We start from the raw sequence: 17574 nt of genomic DNA on the forward strand, positions 1-17574 counted from the left end.
GTGTTCCAAGAAGTTTCCTAAAAAAATTGTTAACGAAACATGTTTGGATAAAAAAGGATTTCCAGTTTATCGTAGAAGGGATTCTGGCGTATCTGTTGTTAAATCAAGCGTCAACGTAGACAATAGATATGTTGTTCCTTATAGTAAAAAGCTCACAAAAAGATACCAGGCGCATATTAATGTTGAATGGTGCAATCAAGTTGGTTCTATCAAATATTTGTTCAAGTACATTAACAAAGGCCCAGATAGAACTACTCTTAGAGTTGTTGATAGTGCAAATGATGATGAGCAGGAACCTGTAGTCGATGAGATAGAAAAGTATTACGATTGTCGGTATATTTCTGCATGCGAATCTGCTTGGAGGATTTTTTTCCTATGATATTCATTATCGATATCCTGCAGTTATTCGATTGCTGTTTCATTTACCTGGTCAGCAAAACGTAGTATATGGTGCAGACGATGACATTGACGAGGTTCTTAACAAACCATCTGTTGCTTCTACTATGTTCTTATCTTGGATGAAGTGTAACGAAAGATTACCGATGGCACGTGAGTTTACTTATGTTGAGTTTCCTTCAAAGTTTGTTTTTAAATTAAATACTCGCAGTTGGGATGTAAGGAAACGACATCCTTCAATAGGTAGGATTCATTCGGTGTTTCCTTCAGCTGGTGAAGCATACTACCTAAGAATATTATTGAACAAAGTAAAGGGACCAATATTTTTTGAAGATATTCGTACTGTAAATGGTACTTTGTATCCAACTTTCAGGGACGCATGTTATGCGCTAGGGCTTTTGGATGATGACAACGAGTACGTTGAAGCTATTAAAGAAGCTAATGTGTATGGAAGCGCTACTTATCTACGTACGTTATTTGGAACAATGCTGATGTCTGGTAGTTTGTCTAGACCAGATTTTAGACATGGACGTATTTATCGGATGACATTTTATATAGACAAGAAAAACATTTACATGTTGATGGTATGTCTTTTTTTTTATTTTTTGCATGTTATCTATTTACTCAAGTAAAATATTTATCAATTTAAATATTTTCTGTTTATAAATTTATTATTTGAATGAAATAAACAAAAAACTTCATTTATAAAAAAAATGTTGATTATTTACCCTTCAAATTCATTTATATCATATTTACTAAATTATATTTTAATATTCAAATGTATTGATTATTGTATTATTAAATACATTACTTTTTTTTTTTGCAGATTTACATTACTCTGATGAGGAAATAAAGAATTTGGCATTGTTAGAGATTGAGAAGTTCTTACTTCATAAAAACTCATCGCTGAGGAACTTTTCAAATATGCCTTACCCTGATGATGAGTCTATTTCTTCCTCTAACAATCGATTGATTAACGAGGAGTTATCTTATGACCAAAATACTATGGAAGATGAGTTAAATCGTATGTTACTACTTTTAATAGATGAGCAATGTAAGTTTTGATCAGATTATTGAATCTGTTAGAACGAACAAAGGGGGTGTGTTTTTTCTTTACGGATATGGTGGCACCGGTAAGACCTTTCTTTGGAAGACATTGTCAGCAGCAATTCGGAGTAATTCTGAAATTGTTTTAAATGTTGCTTCAAGTGGTATAGCTTCTTTGCTACTTTCTGGAGGTCGAACAACCCATTCTCGATTCTCCATCCCTCTGAATCTAAATGAGGATTCTCTTTGCCGCATGAAGCCTGGATCTGAAGTTGCGTATCTTTTAAAAAAATACAACTTATTATATGGGATGAGGCTCTAATGATTCATAAACATGCCTTTGAAGCATTGGATAGAACCTGAAAAGATATATTGATGCCTGATTGTTCAAATAGCGAAGCTTTACCATTTGGAGGAAAGGTAATTGTATTTGGTGGTGACTTTAGACAAATTCTTCCTGTTGTTCCAAATGGCTCTAGACAAGATATCGTGAATGCTTCACTGAGTTCGTCATATATATGGAATAACTGCAAGTTACTAATGCTAACAAAAAACATGAGGCTTACTGTTGGCATGAATGATGGTGATATTGACAAGACGAAACAGATTGCTAAATGGCTTTTGGATATTGGCGAGGGAAAACTTGGTGGTCGCAACGACGGGGAAGCTGTTATTGATATACCTCAAGAACTGTTGATTACTGGTTCGACTAACCCTATCGGTAGTCTGATCAACTTTGTGTATCCTTTGATACTTGAATCGTTCAATGATCCAAATTATTTTCAAGAAAGAGCCATACTTGCTCCAAAGAACGACGTTGTTCACGAGATAAATGATACCTTATTAGCAATGTTTCCTGGTGATCATAAAGAGTATCTAAGTTCAGATTCTATCTGCCAATCTGAGAATGTAAATGACTATATTCGACAGAACGTTTACCCCCCGATGTTCTAAATGGTCTCAAAGTTTCAGGAATGCCGAATCATAAGTTGGTATTAAAATTGGTGTTCCCATCATGCTTTTACGTAACCTTGATCAGAAAAACGGTCTGTGCAATGGTACAAGATTACAAGTCGTTAGACTTGGTGATCGGATTATTGAAGCAAAAGTTATTTCTGGTAATAATATTGGGACTAGAACTTTTATTCCAAGGATCAATCTTTCCCCCTCTGACAAACGAATACCTTTCAAGCTTCAAAGAAGGCAATTCCCGATAGCTGTGTGTTTTGCAATGGCGATAAATAAAAGCCAAGGACAGTCATTATCGAAGGTTGGTTTGTTTCTAAAGCAGCCTGTTTTCACTCACGGACATCTATATGTTGCAGCTTCGAGAGTCAAAAGCATGGATGGTTTAAGGATGTTAATATTAGACGCTGATGGGAACGTTACTAATAAAACTACAAATGTCGTGTACAAAGAGATATTCTCAAATTTATAGTTTGATTTATAGTTTCACTATTTTAATATTACTTTCCAACTGTCATTTTATTCGTTGTTTTTTTCCAATATTTATGTTTACTTTTTTACTTCAGATTTTTTTACATTACATTTGTAATACATCTTACTTACAATTTATATAAACAATCCGAAGCACATATAAACAACCACAAGTTAGTTTGTAAATAGATATATTTAAACATTGATAACCAACAAGTGTTTATACACGATACCAATTGTTAATTACATTCAAAAATATGGTACGTGGTTGGATGATATAATAGTAATTGTCTTTAACCTTAAACTACCTATGAACAAAATAAAACATGATAACCATAGATGATTTGTCCAAAAAAGAGTAAACATAAAAACATTAGCACAAAAAGAGTCATGATTTCTTCTACACAAACACCTTCATCACTAGATTACCTATTAACTTGCGTTAACCCCATCCACGTGTGATAAGATCAGGAGATTTCCAGAACTTACAAATGTGAAATGCAGTGTGTCACCCAAATGAAGGCCATTCTCCTTCATGAACATCGGCCAACCTTCGTGTTGATGCATAGGATGTCTGTTGACTACGTCTACATGAAGTCTTAGGTCTAATTAGGTCAACAGGGTTAAAAATGTCAAATTATGTATTTTATATGTAGGTTCGCTTTTATGTCAATATAGATAGAGGTCCGCTTATAGGTTCTTTAGTGGTTCGCTTATAGTGCCAAGTTATAGGTCCGATTTTGTGTCAGTTACATAAGCGAACCAGAGCTGCCTATAAATAACCGTGTCATTTGAGCGGATCTAACATATATGTGTGTGCTCTGGAGCGAAACTCTGTCAAAATCACATTAGAAAGCGATAAAAGCAGTAGAATTGAAAGGACAAGCTGTTGTAACCTTGCATATTCTGTTTCCGCCTTTATATGTGAGGATGAGCTACCTTGACTGACTTTTCGGGTCAAAACAACGGTCCAACAAGTGGTATCAAAGCTCAGGACGAGGAGTTCATACTACTACAGCTTATATCTGCAGAAATCTCTCTATTCTACTCACTTTCTCTCATACTTTTTTGATTTTCAGTGGCTCCTGCGGTTGAAATTGTCTGAAAATGGAATATAACGTGTAAAACATACTAATAACAAACCCTTGAAAGTTTCAGATTAAAATTCGGATTAAAAATGGTTAAAACAGGGTAAAAACCGAGATTCGCTTTTACGAACAAGTGTTGGTTCGCTCGAACATCTGGTCCGCTCGAACGAACTATACTGGTCCGCTCATCTGTCAAAGTGACAGATTCGCTTTTACAGTCCGCTCATTCGGACAATTACAGGTCCGCTCGAAAGGACAGTTTGTGGTTCGCTCGAACGGACATTAGTAGATTCGCTCGAAGTGGTTCGCTTTTAAGCATCCGCTTATCTGAACCGTCCAGATTCGCTTATCTGTCATTCACAGATAGATCCGCTTATTTGTCCTGTTTTTCAAAAGTTTCGGAAAATTTTTCTAAGTGTTGGTTGATTTTGCAGGTACAGTCAAAATGGATGATATTTTCATGAATCCGTTCAGCGACATGTACGCATTCACGGGAAGTTTGGGAAACAATGATACGTCGTCGAGCAATACAAACGAGAATTAACCGAAAGAGAAAAAGAAAGAAGCTTGGGAGTCCGAGAGTGCATTCGGAACATTCAACAAACCTCCGAAGCTTATGGCAATCGAGGAGTACAGCCGTTGGTCGAGAAAATTTGAAGATTGGTTGATGGCATTTGCGTATGCAAGTTGGAAAAGCCTGAAAAATGGGTATACACTTGGAGACAAAACTGGAGAAACTTTATCATCAGCTGAAGAAATTGAATATTTTGTAGCTGAACAGAAGTGTGTAGCCTTGTTGTTCCAATCAGTTCAGGAGGATATTATTTCTTTAATAGACTATTCAAATGCGAAAGATTTGTGGCAAAAGCTTGAAAAGAAGTGTTTAGGAAGTTCGGAAATTGTGAAAAACAAACGAAAGCTTCTTAGAAAAGAATTTGATCTTTTTGGATGTCTAAAGAATGAATCGGTTTGTAAAATGATAGAAAGGTTCGGTCATCTGAAGCTGGAATTAGCAAGACACGAAATCAAGTTTTCTGATGAAGAACTAGTTGACAAACTGTTCAATTCATTACCAGATGAGGTTGATTGGAGATATTATGCGCTTATGTTGAAGAACACTATTGCTCCTGAAAAATTGACTCCAGATTTGGTGATTGAGAGACTTGAAAGTCACGAGCTGGAACTGAAGAAAACTTACAAAGTCAATCACTCTTCTTCTCAGCAGAATTTGGATCTCTATTATCCAAAAAGCATGATGCCAAAAGCAACTTCTCCAAAGACTGCATTTTCAGCTGAGAATGTATCTCCAGCAAGCAAAGAAAGTCAAAGCAGTCCAAGCAGCGGAAGTCACAGTGGTTATCACAGTGGATCTTTGTCTTCTGCAAATCGTTCTGATGCGAAGTTTTCTTGCAACATTGCCATAGATCTGAAGAACGCACAAAATTTTGATGAGGAGTCGGCTAAGCAACAGATGGTCTTTTTGGCATCTGTGCTAGAGTCTTATGAAGGGTTGGTGGCTGGTAAGATCGGGAACACAAATCTGACAAAAGAAGATTACGATCAGATAGACCCCGAAGAAATGGAACTAATCGACATTCGTTGGGCGATGGCAAGTGCTGTTCGACGTGCTCAGCGTTTCATGGAAATTACCGGGAGGAAGACGATCGGTGGTCCGTCTACAAAGTTAGGGTTCGATAAGTCAAAGGTGACATGCTTTAAGTGTAAGCAGAAGGGTCACTTCAAGCGGGAATGCAGGAATGCATATGCTGATGAGTCAGAGAATCCGTTTCGAGATGATTATTACAAAAAGGCAATCTACCATCAGAATAAATCCGAGCCGCCTAGATTGAAGCAGTCTGAAGAGAACAGAGACAAATCAAGAGCTCTGGCTGTGATTTATGATGATGAGGGGTACGATTGGAGTAAAGAAGTTTTACCGGAAGAAGACGCTGTTGGTTATGCTTTCATGGCAAAGAATGAACCCATTCCGTGGAAAGATAATCGAACAGAAGAACAGAAGTATAACTATAGGAAAGTGATTGCCCAAAACAAAATCATTAGAATTTCTGGTATCTTTCTGGAAGCTAGAAGAGCAAAAAGATGGAATCCGGACAGAGAATGCTACCTTGATCCGTATGGCAACATTGCAATTGATGACAAAACACTTGATATAGAGGCCATCATCAAGGAGTATGAAGAAGAAGATGAGTATTGGCAACACAAATGGTGGGGAACGCCAACCAAGAAAATGATTGAAGAAGAGAAAGAGAAAGAGAGAAAGGAAAAAGAGGAGAAAGAGAAGATAGAAAAAGAAGAAATCGAGAAATCAAAGAAAGTTGATACGGGAATCATCGATACTACGCAAGAGTTGACAGAAGAGAACCTGGGAAAAATGGCTGACAAAGTGCTAGCTGCGAAAGCACTTGAGGTAGACTCTAATTCTGTGACTGAGTCTAAGGGCCAAGTCAGTCCAAGTGCGTCAACAAATGTGTCAGGTAAAAAGATCGATGGAAATGCTGACTGCAAAAATTGCACCAAAGAATGCAATTTTTGTAGCACTGTCACGTACCTCAACAGTGAGAAAATTAAAAATCTGACAGCGAAGGTTAGAAGTGTTGAGGATCAGATACTTGGTCGTGACAAAACTGTGAAAGCTTCAACTGAACGGATTAGAGAATTAACTGGTCAAATTGAAAAAGATAAAATTGATCATGAAAAAGTTAAAACTGAAAATGAAAAGTTAATTCTTGAAAACCGTAAGATTTCTGAAAAATTTGAAAAACTCAAAAGCACTGTTAAAGAAAGTGATGATCGAAATGGTAAAACGTTTAAAGAAAATGAACATCTGAGAGCTGTGGTAAGAGTAAAAGAAGAATCAATTAATAAACAATTGGATGAAATCGCTAAATTGAAACTTAAAGTTCAAGAAGCTGAAATAGAGAATGAGCGAATTCTGTTGAAACTTAACAGTTATAGCTCCGCAAGCTTTGTGTTGCGGAACATTGTTCCTAAACCTACAGGGAAAAACAAAGCTGGCGAAGATGTGTTTTCTGACGGTACCGGTGTAGGGTTTCACAAAGTTCCACCGCCAATTTTGCATAATTACACTAAAAAGGAATCTGGGTTGGTTGAACTTGAGGAGGGTAGTGAAGTGCAACTTCCTGAGAACATTGATGTCATGTTCACGTCTTCCAATGAAGATAGTGTCCAGAATGATGTGGTAAAAAGTGTGGTTGACAAAGTGCTTAAACCGGATTGTGACACTTTTGAGGAGGATGGGTGTTTCTTGGATAAATACATTCCGAAACAACAGTCCAAGAACAACTTAGATGAAGAATCAAACCTTGTCATGTACAAGATGATGGGTTCGGATAAGTTGTTTTCGGATTCAGAGTTTCCGATCGAGAATGTAAACATGAACAAATTGACAAATGTTTTTAAACTGGTTGAAATTGAGTTGTCAGCAGTGAATAATCTGAGTCGAAAGAAAGATAGGGTTTATAACAAGAAATCTGTTAATCCACCACGTTTTTACAATAACAACAGAAACAATTGGTCGGGTGGTTATCAGGGGGGTAAACCATATCAGAAAAGAAATTTTCCAAACAAGAGGTTTGTCGAGAAGAAAAAGTTTGTGAACAGTTCAAGTTCACTTGCTGATGAAGAAAAAGAAATTTTTTCAAAATCTAACAAAGAATTTTTTGAGAAGAGAGCTTCACAGGCTCAGTCTGAAGGCACGAGTCGGGTAGCTGATACTCGTACTTGTTTTAGGTGTGATAAGGTTGGTCACATTGCACGAAAGTGTACTTATGTGAAGCCTAAGACTGAAGCTGTGAAAGTTCAACAGAAGAAGGTTGATGTGAAGGGTAAAGCACCGATGAGTGTTGAGAAAAGGGTTGTTGAGAAGAAGAATATTAAAATTGATAACATCAAAGTGAAAAATGAACCCGTAAAGAAGTTGGTAACTCAAAATGATAAATTTTACAAAAGGGTTGCAGTAACTCAACAGGTGTGGAAACCTAAAGTTGAATCAAAAGTTGAGAAGAAAGTTTCAACTTCTGAGGTGAAAAAGGCTGAAGAATCAATTACGGTTGATTATGATGCAAATTTTCCACCTCTCAAGGCTGAAAATTTCAAAATCAAATTGCGAGAGTCAAGGTTACACCTAAGGCTGATGAGGCCTGGGTGGACACCATGTTTGACTAAACAGTTTGAATTGTCGGAGCTTCCTGGTTTGCGAAGCATGAATCGGCATCTTTCTTGAAGTTGTTTAAATGATGATTTGTTATGTGCAGGATCTTCCAAAACTTGTATCCAGATGGATCATGGATAGTGGAGCATCGAGACATATGACAGGGAAGACCGCGTTGCTGTATGATGTGAATAACATTAACGGTGGTTACGTGGGTTTTGCGGGTAACCAAGGAGGAAGGATCATAGGTGAAGGAACGTTGTCGAATGGCGTCATAACGTTTGAGAGAGTTAACTACATCGCTGAGCTGGAGAACAACCTGCTGAGTATCTCCCAAATCTGTGACAGGATGTATACTACTCATTTCACCGACAAAGAATGTTTGATCTTGAAACCCAGATTTGTGATACCTGAAGAGTGGATCATCATGAGGGCACCAAGAGCAATGATATGTACGTGTTGGACATGAGCGTCGCTACTACAACCACGGGTCAGGCTCATTGTTTTGTGTCAAGAGCAACGGAAAAAGAGTCAAGATTATGGCACCGAAAGATGGGGCATATTCATCTAAGGAAAATGAATCACTTGGTGCATAACGATTTGGTTACAGGAGTGCATGTCAAAGGTTTTCATCTGAAAGGGGAGTGCATAAGTTGTGCCAAAGGCAAACAGAAGAAAAAGTCACACCCTACAAAGCAAGTCAATTCAATTTCAAGACCTTTGGAAAGACTTCACATGGATTTGTTCGGTCCAGTGAATGTCAAGAGTATAACAGGAGATTCCTACTGTTTGGTCGTGACTGATGATTATTCCAGATTTTCTTGGGTCATGTTTTTGAAATCGAAAGACGAAACGTTTGACAGCCTGATGGCGTTGTTTAAGAAGATTGAGAATTTGTACCAGAGGCCGATTTGTAGAATTCGCAGTGATAATGGTACTGAGTTCAAAAACAGTAAGATGGAAGAATTTTGTGACGAAAGAGGTATATTGCATGAGTTTAGTGCTCTGTACACTCCGCAGCAGAATGGAGTTGCAGAACGCAAAAACCGGACGCTAATCGAGACAGCCAGAACGATGCTTGCAGACTCTAAGTTACCAATTAATTTCTGGGCTGAAGCTGTTTCTGCTGCATGTTGTACTCTCAACAGAGTTCTTACTGTAAAGAAGTTCAATAAGACATGTTTTGAGCTAATCAATAACCGCAAGCCGAATTTGAAGTATCTAGAACCGTTTGGGTCACCCTGTACGGTGATAGAGCCTAATGGAAAGTTTGGTCCGAAGAGCATTGAGGGTATCTTTGTTGGCTATTCAAGTCCTACACGATGTGTCTTCGTTCCACGCGAGAAGCGGATTATTGAAGCAGCGAATGTTGAATGTCAGGGGTACACTATGCCGCCACAGAATCCTGGTGATTCATGGCGTTATCATTATGACAAACTTTGGGATTCGTTTGACATGAGAGAAGAATCAGAGGAAGAGGAAGATTTCTTTGATGAGCTGGATATTTTGCGAGAGTATGAGTCGCAGCTCAGGTTCCCAGCAGAGTATTCTAGAAGACCTTGGGAGACTTCAAATGATGATGAAGCAGGTCCTAGTAATGCTGGTGAACAAGATGATGATGTTGCTCCTAGTAATCAGTCGGTAGTGAATGATGATCAAGAAGCTGATAATATGCCAGTATTTGACCATGGTGATTCAGACCTTGAGGGGGAGCAGATCCAATTATCAAGTCAAACAAACCAAGTTGGTGAACAAGATGCAGAGCAGAATGTTACTAATCTGGAGGGAAATGTAGAAGTTCCAAGCGAAGTGATGCCGCGAACTCTTTCTTATCATCCAGAGGAGTTGATCATAGGAGAATTGCAATCGGGCGTTCGCACGAGACATCAAATTGACCAGGGCTTAACATGTTTTTATTCTACAGTAGCACCTTTACAAACTGAATTTTCATTAAGTTGTTTTATCTCGCAGGTCGAACCGAGAACTTACAAAGAGGCGCTTACTGAAGACTCTTGGGTCATAGCAATGCAAGAAGAGTTAAGTCAGTTTGAAAAGTTGGGGGTGTGGAAGTTAGTTGATTTGCCGGATGGTCAAAGGAAAATCAATACAAAATGGGTTTTCAAATGTAAAAGGGACGATAGAGGAGTGGTTGTAAGGAACAAAGCTCGACTCGTTGTTCAGGGCTTTAGTCAACAGGAGGGGATTGATTTTACCGAAGTCTATGCTCCTGTCGCACGATTAGAGGCTATCAGAATTTTCCTAGCATTTGCGTCTTGGAAGAATTTCAAAGTATATCAGTTGGATGTAAAGTCAGCATTTCTTTATGGGAAGGTTAAAGAGGAGGTTTATGTTGGTCAGCCGCCGGGCTTTACTGACCCAATTCACAAGAACAAAGTTTATCTGCTGGACAAAGCGTTGTATGGTCTACATCAGGCGCCGAGAGCCTGGTACGAGACTTTGTCTCAACACTTACTCGCTAACCAGTTCATACGTGGAAAAGTGGATGCCACTCTCTTCACTAAAGTCGTTGATGGTCATCTTCTGATAGTACAAATTTATGTGGACGATATAATTTTTGGGTCATCGAATGAGAAATTGTGCAAAGATTTCGAACAAGTGATGAAGCAGAAATTCGAAATGTCATCAATGGGGGAGATGAAATTCTTTCTGGGTCTACAAGTTGAACAACTTCCTGAGGGAATTTTCATTCATCAAACGAAGTACGTGCATGATATTCTAGAGAAATTTGGAATGTCAAGTTCTACTCCAGCTGCTACACCACTTGCGACTAATCATGGGATTCACCCAGATCTCACCGGAGACAGGGCTGATGAAACGTTCTACCGTTCCATGATAGGTTCTTTGATGTATCTGACTGCTTTACGTCCTGACATCATGTACCCAACGTGCCTCGCAGTAAGATTTCAGTCTAACCCGAGAGCATCGCACATGATTATTGTCAAGAGGATATTACGTTACCTGAAAGGTACTCCGTCATTGGGGTTATGGTATCCTAGGAAAGGCGACTTTACGCTTGAAGGGTATTCCGATTCGGATTTCGGATGCTGCAAAGTCAACGCGAAATCAACAACTGCAGGATGCCAGTTCTTTGGTCCTAGATTGGTTACCTAGTAGTGTAAGAAACAAACATCTGTGGCGCTATCTACATGTGAAGCGGAGTACGTTTCTGCTAGCAGTTGCTGCTCTCAGATCCTGTGGATACAGCAACAGATGCGCGACTACGGTTTGCAGTTTCTTAACACACCTCTGTTTGTTGATAATGAGGCCGCAATAAATATAACTAAAAATCAAGTACATCACGCTAAAACTAAACATATAGAAATTCGTCATCACTTTATTCGCGATTGCTTCGAGAAAAAGTTGATACGAATTGAGAAAATCCACACTGACGAACAAAAAGCTGATTTGCATACCAAAGCTTTTGATAAAAATCGGTTTCAATATTTGTTAAAACTTAATGGTATGAAATTGCTTTCGGTGTCGGATGGAATTGTGAGCGTTGATGAGAGTACTATTACGGATGAAGACGAGAAACAATCTGCGATGGTTTGTCGATTTTTTACGTGTTTTGGTATTTAGGGGGAGATAGATAGTTGTACATAGTTTATTTTTAGAAAAATACAAAAACAGTAAAAAATGCAAAAATACAAAAACATGATAAAATTGAAAAAGAGCTTGTGTATATAGGGAAAATGATTGTACATCAGCTAGACAATTACAGTATGCTAAAGATTTGGAAAGACAAAATGAATTAAACAGTCTCACTAACGATGTGTCGATAGGTTTTCGCACATTTAGTAAATTTATTCGGTATATAAACCTAAAATTTCAAACTTGTGAAATTCGTGGGGAACACTACTTGGATATATAGGTAACCCCTGAAATCTCGTTTGAAAGGTCCCATATTCTGAGATACTAGGTCCTTATACTCAGTGATATCTGGGGTATTATTCCGGGACTTCTGCTGTATGGAAGTACTGACCTAGTTCCCGAATAATACTTTCTGCAAAATGCTTGAAATATAGCATCGCCCTCAGCAAGCTGATGAAACAATAAAATTGATAGTCGCTGCTGTTGTAATGCTAAAAGATCCTCTAAAGGGGACACACCAAAAGTCGAGCCGTCATCTCTCTATTGAACGGAAGTTCTGACCTGAGCTCTCACGGTTTCGCACCTAACCCCTTACAGATATCATCTGTGGTATACTCACCTGTAAGACTGAATATCTGGGATTCTGGATACGGGAGTATATTCAAAAGGTGGGACACATGAATTGATCTAAGTTCTTAAGACATTTAAACTGTATCCTGAATAGATTGAAGTTTGTGTGAGAATTTAAGATGGATCAGTATATCGATAATCGAGGTGAATTGTTTAAATATGAGTATGTAATATAGCTTAACGGTACTTGTAATATGTCTGAAAAGCTAATATGATTCCCTGACACGCTCGCCAAAAATAAACTTGTAAATAGTTTACTTTTTCGCAATTTAAGTTTTCTGTTATTTCATTTCTTAGTTTAGATCTCATAAAAAAATCCAAAAAAAATTTATTTCTGCTTTATTTTAGACAAACCAGAGTGGAAAGTTGATTGTCGGATTCTAGAAAGATGAAGCAAATGCAGGAGATTCTGAGCTGAAGAACGAGGAGAGCTTACATTGTTGGAAGTTTGTTTGTTTTCTGTGTCACAAACAAGTTCATTAATTTGATACTTGTTATTTTCAGAAAAAGTTGAAAATGTTTTTACTAAATCAGTTTGATTCGTCAAAAGATCAATCAGGGTCATTAAGTTGAACTTGGTAGATTAATCAAGTGATCAGGGTCATTAATTTGAACTTGAAGACTTGAGTGGATTTCTAAAACTGATTGAATTTGTGTTTGTTGTTAGAAAAGATAGATCGTAATATTATTGGTTGAGTAACAGGTTTGGAGATTTCATTATTCCCAACGGAGGCAAACTGTCAAAGCTTGAACCAGATATCTCAAGATCCCAGCATACTGAAAGGGGGAGTCTGTGAAAGGGGGAGTCTGGATCAAATGCTAAAGGAAAGATGAAAGTTAGAGCCAGGTGTTAATTTTGAAACATGTGAAGAATGCTTACGAGGAGAAGACAGAGTCGGAGAAAAGACCAAGATCAAAGACTATGGATCTGAAGACCGATAAAGACTACGTCAACATCCAAGGGGGAGTCTGTTGATGCATAGGATGTCTGTTGACTACGTCTACATGAAGTCTTAGGTCTAATTAGGTCAACAGGGTTAAAAATGTCAAATTATGTATTTTATATGTAGGTTCGCTTTTATGTCAATATAGATAGAGGTCCGCTTATAGGTTCTTTAGTGGTTCGCTTATAGTGCCAAGTTGTAGGTCCGCTTTTGTGCCAGTTACATAAGCGAACCAGAGCTGCCTAAAATAGCAGTGTCATTTGAGCGGATCTAAGATATATGTGTGTGCTCTGGAGCGAAACTCTGTCAAAATCACATTAGAAAGCAATAAAAGCAGTAGAATTGAAAGGACAAGCTGTTGTAACCTTGCATATTCTGTTTCCGCCTTTATATGTGAGGATGAGCTACCTTGACTGACTTTTCGGGTCAAAACAACGGTCCAACACTTCGATTGCATACCTAACAGCATTTCCATTCTTCTGGCGCCTAAGATTCATATTGATGGTTTTTCCATTCATGTTCCTCACTTTTAACTCATGCACTTTATTTCTGAATCCGGCAAATCTTACAACATTAGCAAGCATTCTCTGCATGAATGCCGTAATTAACAAGTAAATCAGCCATATGCATGTTATAGTATTTCTTTTTATTATTGACTATGTTAAAAAAACATACCATGTGGTTTTCTCCTTTCTGTGTGAATTCATATTTGCCACTTTTCTCAACAGTATTTGTCCTTGCAACAACTTTTCGTTCAACATCCAATATCTTCAATGCATGATCATCACTCTTTCTTTTTTCATTTACCTTATTTTTTAAGACATACATTATATTTAGACTAATATCTAAAATTATAACAAATGTTGATCACTAAATATTGTTATTTTAGCATATACGTACCATCCGTTTCCGAGTTCTCTGTCCAACTATTGAGACGTTTGGCATTTCAACTTCTTTCCTGCATATCAGCTCCTTGCTGACCTCCGCATGACAATATGCCTCTACCTGTTTTCCTTTCTTCTTAAGCTGTTAAGAGAACCACTAACTTTAGATAACAATAACCAACGACTATTAATTAAATATGTCTACATATATTAATGAAACTAATCATCTATTATTATGTTTCAAAAAATTACATTATCTTTTGTTGGTTGGCTTGTCTCTTCTGTCATCGAAATCTTTGTTTCTACCTTCGACTTTTCTTTTCCAGCAATGTTCTTATTCACCTCCTCTTTTTTACTACCTTCATGAATCTGTGTATGATAGTTAATAAAATTACAAAATCGGATTGTAATGTATTTTAAGCTATATAAATGTAAGGTTTTTACCTCAGAAATTATCTGATCTATCGAGTCATCATCATCACAGAATGTCTGGTATACAATAAGATACGTAAATAAGTCGTATTTATTAGTAAACCATTATAGTTTAACTTGAAAATACTTACAAACTGGACGTTTTTGTAGTATGTGTCTTTAGGTATTTCCAGTAGAGACTCATCTTCACTTTCTTCTTTGTTGGTCAAAACAACCTCAACTCCTCGACGATAAATTTTTAACTCAAATGTTTTGCTGTCCGTCTTCATCAACAACAATATATCATCATCTTCTATCCCAAGATCATGAAATAACTTCGGACAACCTTTTGTAAAAACATAATTATCATTTATTTTGTCCATCTCAACTTTCCAAATCTGATCTGCTGCACATATGTTATAATAATCGTTGACTGGCGTGTAAGAGTAATATTTTGTCACATAAGCTTCTGGAATCACCTGAAAAATTATGTAGCATTTTATTCTCAAGTATATATGTATAGTATTTATTTTACAACTATAATAAAGAAATACATTCATATATATATATTAGTATACTTACTATTATCTTTAAAACGCCATAACGGCTTACTGTTAACAAAGATTCACCACATATGTTCTCGACGAAACAATCCATTTCAATATTTTTATCTTCCATTATCCTTAAGCGCAAGAACGTCTGCTTTGTCAAATGAAGATCCCTTACCACATTACTCCATCCGTCAGTGATAACAGATTCCCCGCTTATACTTCTCAAATAAACTGGCCAACTTCTTCGACTTTCATGATTTATCATTAGTTTAGTTCTTTGCCAATAATCACCATACACACTCTTAACAAAGTCAATTGGCAGCACCTGTGGTTAAATTTATGTTTTAGATATTATGTAACACAATTTATATATACTTTTTTGTAATATTTGTAGCATACCAGTTTGAACGAGAAATCCTCATCTAACACAGTTAAGCATGACGAACTCATTTTTATATACCTGTAATATAGCATATACTGTTATAAACATTTAGTATTCAACTTGAATGCATACATATACGTCTTAAGCTATACTAGATACACACTATTTTATAAATATGCCTTTATACCAACAATAATCGTAATTCATAATGTATATAAAATCTGTCTATGTAGACTTTAAACAATAACAAAGGAACTGTAATCAGATCAATGTATTTGATTACAAGTAAGTAAATATATACTCAATTTAGTTGATTCATTTAGTTGATCATATATTCTCATATATAAGGAAATACAAAACTATATGACATCAATGTAATCCTACTTCAATATAAGTCAACTAAAAATATTCTCAATCTTAAAATTTATATCATACTAATAACCTATCCAATCATCCAAATAATAGTGTTAACCATCCAATTCTATTTTATCACAAGAAGATCCACAAAATATATCAAACAAATAACATTATTATTCAAAATTCTAAACACATGCAATACAATCTAATCCCTCTTAGATACACATAACATACACAGCATTCACGTCTAAATTTTTAATAATAGCCGGAAATAAACACCTTACGAGTCAACAAAAAATATGGTCAATCTTAAGTTTTATTTGATACTTATAAGATATTCAATCAATCAAATAACAACCTTAAACCAGAAATTCTATTTTTCAGGAGAAGATCCACAAAATATATCAACCAAATCACATTATTAACTGGAATTCTATACTTTTAAACACATGCAATAGAATCTAATCCCTATTACATACAAGTCGCCGCAAACATTATTAACCGAAATTCTATACTTTTTACCTAACATAAAGAACATTCAATTTCATGAAAGTCTAAAACCCTATTTCACGTCTAATTTGTTAATTATTGCCGAAAATAAGTCGGTAAAGTAACTCAAACCGAAATTGCGCTTCAAGTGATCGGAAAATAAGTGTGTAAATCAAACCTTAGAATGTCATTCAAGTGATCGGAAATTAAGTTGGTAAAGTAACTTTACCAATTTCTTCAACTGTTGATTATGGTTTCTTGAGCCTTGTGAGTGAGGATGATAGGGTTGATTGAAGTTGAGTTGATATGTTATCATTGTATATTAGATTTTATAATTTATAATTAGTATAATTATTATAATATTGTATATGCTATATTCGTTTTGTATTAAATTTAAATATAATATTTAACTTAAGTCGGTACAATGCTGTTTATAATTGTATCTTTAATTTTTTTCCATGATTTATGTCAATATTTTACATAAATAGATATATGTTATTTTGTTTACCTTTTTGTTAAACGTTTAATTTAAATCAACTATTTCCCAATAAATTTACAAGTATAGTAATGAATAAAAATGAATATACTGTAATGAAAGTATTACAATTTGTTATTGTTATATGTTATATTTTACATAAATAAATAGTTAAAATCAGTTTTGATTCTATTGTATTTTTTAAAATAATTTATCAATTTTCTCTTATAAATACATATCATAAATTTTTTCTTTCATTGTATGTGTTGCAAGTACTATTCAATTGTTACTCTTCTTTCTGAATTTTCGTGTTTGGGTTAACATGTATCGTCATGGTCCGTATTTTATCATAACTATACTTGATCCGCTATCCCTTTAATAGGTACATAACTTTCATTATTATTATTTTTAAACTAATGATTCGTATTGTTTTATCTTTTATTCGAAAGAAATTTTTCGTATCTTTTTTTGGTTTTCAGGCTATACCTATATGTATGAGTAGATTTATATGGATGAAGTTAGAATCCTCAACTGTTAGTCTTAAATTTGATGAAAATCATTCATGGCGTGTTGTTATCAAATTAATAGAAGATGTATTCTACTTTACGGATGGATGGTCTGAGGTTTTAAACTACTTTGGCCATGGATCTTTCTTCATTATTTTCAACTATATTGGTGA

General features: G+C 36.0%; 1 protein-coding gene across 1 annotated transcript; it reads left to right on the forward strand.

Moving 5' to 3' along the window:
- Nucleotides 1-1818: 1818 nt before the first annotated feature.
- On the forward strand, nt 1819-2881 carry LOC110882786 (ATP-dependent DNA helicase PIF1-like). The gene is made up of 2 exons (XM_022130722.1): nt 1819-2352; nt 2483-2881. The coding sequence occupies exons 1-2, from the start codon at nt 1819-1821 to the stop codon at nt 2879-2881; spliced, it is 933 nt and encodes a 310-aa protein (XP_021986414.1).
- The last annotated feature ends 14693 nt before the right edge of the window (nt 2882-17574 follow it).

Source organism: Helianthus annuus, chromosome 10 (assembly GCF_002127325.2).
Source record: "Helianthus annuus cultivar XRQ/B chromosome 10, HanXRQr2.0-SUNRISE, whole genome shotgun sequence".
Taxonomy (NCBI): Eukaryota; Viridiplantae; Streptophyta; class Magnoliopsida; order Asterales; family Asteraceae; genus Helianthus; species Helianthus annuus.

Excerpts from the sequence above, each read along its gene's own strand:
- LOC110882786 (XM_022130722.1), top strand. The coding sequence starts at position 1,819 with ATGCCTGATTGTTCAAATAGCGAAGCTTTACCATTTGGAGGAAAGGTA. Across the intron at positions 2,353-2,482 it reads CTATCTGCCAATCTGAGAAT|AAAAACGGTCTGTGCAATGG; the intron begins GTAAATGACTAT and ends AACCTTGATCAG.